We start from the raw sequence: 5,427 nt of genomic DNA, 5'->3' as shown, positions 1-5,427 counted from the left end.
CATTTTAACTCAGTCTTGCTGGAATGCTGAAGTGTGTATTCAAAATATTATGTTCTTTATATGTGGATAATTTGCATGAACTGAAATAATATTTTAAATAATAACTGATACTATATTATATTTTAGTGATTTACTATTACCATACTTAAATCAATTTATTATTATATCTATTTTTAAATTAAATAATTTTTTTCTTTTAAAAAATCTAGTATGAATCACCTTTACCTATCTTAAGTGTTGTACTATAGGAATGTAGGCTTTCTTTCTTTGGGCCGGCGATCATTTTGGGCCAATAATGTCTGTTCAAACTTGAGCTTGGATCAACTTAAATACATATTTCCAGTCTATGTCAAATTTTTAATACTAAGATATCATGTATTTACATTTATTTAACATATATTATAGATAAAATAATCATAAAAAAATAAACTTTTGTAATTTTAATGAAAAAGTATAATATCAAATGAAGGAATGTAAGAAAATTTCTTAGCAAATATTTGAACACAGAATGAAACGTACGTAAAGTAGCTTATAGCAAAAGACACATTATTAGTTGGCCACCATTCTTTTTCCTCACCCCTGACTTGAATAAATAATTTCTATATATGCTCATACGAAAATTATTACTTATCGTACAAACCAAGTAAAGAGAATAATATTTTAAATTATATATTGGCATAAATTTTCGTGACATAAATTTTGGCTGCTATTAAATATTTCGTGGCATAATATGATATATAATTCTGATTGATTCCAGTTCAACTCTGGAATATTCAAATGATGGTATTAATACTTTGCATCAAGATATATTGATTATGGTATGGCACTAAGCAGAACTAAGCAACTCTCCTACACGAACATTCGACGTGTACATGTTAAGTACTGTTCTGGAATTGTCTTTGATGAAGTTTGAATTTAAGTTAGACATGGGTGGGAGTTGTATTTGGAGGTGTTGGGGCTGATGCCACGCGTTTTCCTCTCTCAGATCGGCTATTCTCAGCGAACTTGAGACTTGACTGGTGCAAGCCCTTCTGTTTCTCCTCTTCATTCCATTCAGAGGTGTAATAGAATTCTTCAGTGGATTTGTTGACATCTTTTGAGGGAGGTAGGAACATGCTACCCCACTGTGGGAAATGAACAAGAGTCACAGGAAGAGTGCAAGCGACAATCATGGCTCCCATTAACGACAGACCTGTGGAAGTGGAGAATTTCGAGCTTGAAAAGAAAACCAATTGGGTGAGGCCAGACCCAAAGTTTCCACCCGCACCAGTAAGACCTGATATGATCCCCAAAGACCTTCTTGAGATGAAAGGAATGATACCAAAAGTTGCACCACATGCGGCTTGAGCTCCTATAGAGAACAGTATCATAGCCAAGACAGCAATAGGAAGAGAATTGGCTCGGCCCAGCCAAATACAGAAAGCCCCTCCTAAGGTTTGGAGGATCCAAAGGCTCCACAATCTTCCTCTCATTCCAAACACCCTCGCTGCAACGTCGGAAGCATACCCACCAAAGGGTCGAGCAACTAGGTTCGCCATTCCAAACGAGGCAGCAATGATTCCAGCAGTGTGCAACTTCAGATTAAATCTGTTTCATATTATTTCATTAATTCATTATGTAAGCTTCAAACACCAACAGCAATTAGACTGATATGCATGAATGGACTAACCTATCATAGAAATACTCGGCAATGACATTGTCTGTTGTCAATTCAACTCCCATTGAGTACCCATAGAGAAGAGCAAAAATCCATGTTCTGTAATTTGTTATGGCATACCATAGCACCTGATCACAAATAGTTCAAATCATACATTTATTATTTTTCATATAATGATATTGAAAATATCTTTTTGGATCACTAACCTTAGAAAACTTATCTCTGGCTACATCACCCTTTTTCTGCAAGGCTCCAAGGTTTCCATCAGGCAAGTCCTGGCCTAAAGTTAGGACCAAGATCCCCATGATGACATGCAACCAACCAGGAATAAAGAAGGCAATCCTCCAAGCGGTGAAGGGAGTAGCCCCAGCTCTTCTGATAAGTTCATAAACCAAAGGCATTATGAGCTGAGTGGCTCCACCACCCATGTTCCCCCACCCTGCCGCAGTCCCATTCGCAAGCCCTATGATCTTGCTGTTGAACATGGTGCTCATCCAGTACTGGCACGACACGAACGTGGCCAAGGAGAATCCTATCAAGAACCGAACCGCTATATAGCCAGAAGCATCTTTCACAAAGGACATGCAAAACACGGTAGGGGCGGAGAGCATGATGAGGAAGGCGCAGCCGTAACGTGGACCCAAGAGGTCGCACACTGCACCCATTGCGAGCCTAGAGAAAATGCTTCCGGACACAGAAGCAACGCCGGCGTTTCCAATGTCGCTTTTGGTGAGGTTGAGGTTGTCGCGGATGATGGGGACAAGAGGGGCTGCTGCGAAGGTGGAGACAAAGCAGGTGAAGAAGGAGATCCAAGAAAGGTGGAAGGTTCTCATGTGGGGATTGGCGAGGGAGAAGAGTTTGAAAACCTTGGCCTTGTGTTCAGAATCTACAGGGAGAGCAAACTTTGCTGTGGTGTCGGTGGGGACCATTGGAGAAGCAACTGAGGCTACAAAAGTTTGCTCTCTTCCTGTGACTCCATGCATGGAGCTTCCAGGAGAGCCCTCAATCTCAGCCATTTGATCTTGACAACAATGGCGGAATTGAAGTGTTGGTACAGTGAAGAAGAAAGAAGGAGTGTGGTGTGGCTTTATAGTGAGGAAGGAGTTGACTGTGTAAGAGTCTGCTACGAGGCAAGTGGATTCCCAAGGAGAGTGGAACTCTTAAAAAAAGTAATATTTATTCAGTAATCCATTTCGCCGCAAATATCTGCATCCGTGTAACGCCTAAATGTCTCATGGTATATCCCAAAGGTAAAGAATCTCATGATGATACTGAATGAATAGATAGATAAAAGGACAATTATACTTTCACAACTTTTTTTTAATAATTTTTTTATAATAAGACACGTAAGACACGTATCATTATTTTATTGGTACGTTTGAATTTATCTTTAAAAAAATATTTGAAACAGACTAATCATAGACTGCCATATATGCGTTGTCAAAAAGTTGTTAAAAAAAGTTATTAAAGAGACTTTTTTCTAGATAAATAAAGGACAAGGAAAATGTTATTTTAACACCAAATTTTTTACACCATTTTGATACTGCACACATGTCAAAATGTGATTGGACAATTTCAAATTTAAAAAAAAAAATGGTTTTTCTCTTCTAAATATGCCTTTGTCTCAACTTTTTTTAATTTGAAATCATCTAACCACATTTAAGATGTGTGCAGTATCAAAATGGTGTCAAAAATTGATGTTAAAATATATTTTCCATTTTATAATTCATCAGTTCGATTCATTAAAATCTTTGGTATACAAGCTATCTAAAATGTACAATAATTCAAATGCTAGGCAAGATTTAGTTTCACGGATGTGGGAAAGAAATTTTATATGGAGGAGGGAATAGTTTGAGGAGGAATTAAATGGGGTTAATGATTTTAACCAAGAAAATTCACAATATATATACCATCAAATCAAGAATAAGACACGTGAGAATGGAATAATAACATACCAAAAATTTTACTATTAAATTAGTTTATAATGTTATACAAAAATAGGTGGAACAAAAATATTTTTAAACAAAAATATGGAAATTAAAAACAATCCCTAGTGTGCTATAAAACTATTGACGCAAAGATAACTTAAGGGTGAGAAGAATACACCTACCTTGTGTGCAACTAAATAATAAGTTCAACATATAAGTGTATGGTATTTGATCTTCTATGTAATATTTTCTATAAAAACTTATGAATAATGATAACACAATAGATATTTTTATTTATGTTTGGTACACTAGAGCAAAATAAGATTTTTATTATAATATATTACATTGATTTTCATTTTACAAGTATAAAAAGTGAGACGGTGATAATTTTACTGTGAGATTTTTTATACTTTAAATTAATAACCAGTATAAAAAGTAATGTAATAACAATTTTATAATAAACCGAAAACATATTATACTAGTTTTAGGTATAATCCATATAGAAAATAGTTTCTATAACTTTTCAATTTTACTAATCTTTCTACTCAATTCCTAAATCTTAACATCTCCTTCTAGGCCAAGGGTGTTACAATGGTGCGATGGCTCAACAAAATAAGAATCAGAGTTAGCTCACGATTCATCGATGGTTTGTGGTTTCTCTCGAGCATTATAGTTGTGATAGAGCCAAGGAGGTTTATCAACAATAGCGTTGTCGACAACAAGGACCAGCAAGAACCTTTGTATGTGCAGCATTGGCTATGAGGATTGATGGTTTGTACATTGAAATTCGTTTCGAAAAGGGAAAGACGAAGATCAGGGATGGAAGATGTAACGATGCCAAGAAGACCTCCTGATATGAAACAACATGCCTAGATAAAAATAAGCCTAAGAACTAAACAAGAATAATTAAGAAATGAAATTAATTAAAAGGCTAAAAATGTAAGAGAGAAAGGAGATGAAACTTATGAATTAGAAGGCATGTCACTTGAAAGGATCCAAGATAAAGGAGGATCGTCACTTGTTCTTCACAAGATAAGACCCAAAATTAGACTTATCCCGTATAGTTATTAGCTTCTCTAATTCTATTTTTCCTCTAACTTTATTATTTGATATTTTTTCTTTTTTGTTACTTCTTGTGAATAAGTTTTAGTTTTATACTTAAGAGCTTGAATTTTCATGTTTATTTATGCTTAATAAAACTAGTTGGTGGTCGTGTTGCGAAGGAGTTAAAACAAAATAAAGAGGTTGACTTTGCTTTAGGTTGACCTAATGACTTATCCCAAAATACAATATGAAAATTTTTAATATTTGGGATTGTTATTTTTTTTAATATTTGGAGTGAAGCTTGGAATTACACTCTCATCAGTTGTTTCAAAAGCTTCCAACCCCATCGAACACTAGACCAAGGTTTTGGCTTTTTTTTTTCTTTTGTTTTGAAATAGAAGAATACAATGTTCTACTTGGTTTCTTGCTTCTTTTTGTGTTTTATTCGTGCATTTGTAAAACCAAGTCATTTTTTTAAAATTTTAAATATAAATATGAATATTGTTATGATGATCATGTTTTTTTTGTCAAATAGATTGTTTTTTATAAATTACTTTGGGAATGGAAGTGAGATATAAATTAATAAATTATCGTAAGACATAGAATGTGAGAATAAAAACAAGAAATTGATACTCTTTTATACCTGTAATGATTAGAACTGTTATAAAATGTGATATTTTTTATACCAGTTTTGAAATTGGTAGGACAGGTCAAGTAAATGGTATTCCTGTAGCAATTGGTATTATGGATTTTAAGTTTATGGGAGGTAGCATGGGATCCGTAGTAGGTGAGAAAATC

At 34.5% G+C, this 5,427-nt stretch overlaps 1 protein-coding gene across 1 annotated transcript; it reads right to left on the bottom strand.

The window, feature by feature from the left end:
* Positions 1–729: 729 nt before the first annotated feature.
* Positions 730–2,839, bottom strand: LOC106758999 (high affinity nitrate transporter 2.4). The gene is made up of 3 exons (XM_014642011.2): positions 1,864–2,839; positions 1,670–1,785; positions 730–1,587 (listed from the first exon to the last, which is right to left on the bottom strand). Exons 1-3 carry the CDS (start codon positions 2,671–2,673, stop codon positions 921–923), a joined length of 1,593 nt encoding a protein of 530 aa, XP_014497497.1. The 5' UTR covers positions 2,674–2,839; the 3' UTR covers positions 730–920.
* Positions 2,840–5,427: the final 2,588 nt, after the last annotated feature.

The sequence above is a fragment of the Vigna radiata genome, chromosome 4 (genome assembly GCF_000741045.1).
Source record: "Vigna radiata var. radiata cultivar VC1973A chromosome 4, Vradiata_ver6, whole genome shotgun sequence".
NCBI classification, from domain to species: Eukaryota; Viridiplantae; Streptophyta; class Magnoliopsida; order Fabales; family Fabaceae; genus Vigna; species Vigna radiata.
The sequence above is the reverse complement of the archived record's forward strand: the minus strand, read 5'-3'. Positions and strand labels throughout refer to the sequence as shown.

Bases quoted from the DNA above. Each gene is read 5' to 3' on its own strand.
- LOC106758999 (XM_014642011.2), bottom strand. From the start codon at position 2,673: ATGGCTGAGATTGAGGGCTCTCCTGGAAGCTCCATGCATGGAGTCACA. The intron at 1,786-1,863 runs GTTAGTGATCCA...ATTTGTGATCAG, and splicing joins CCAGAGATAAGTTTTCTAAG to GTGCTATGGTATGCCATAAC. The intron at 1,588-1,669 runs GTTAGTCCATTC...AATATGAAACAG, and splicing joins GCCGAGTATTTCTATGATAG to ATTTAATCTGAAGTTGCACA.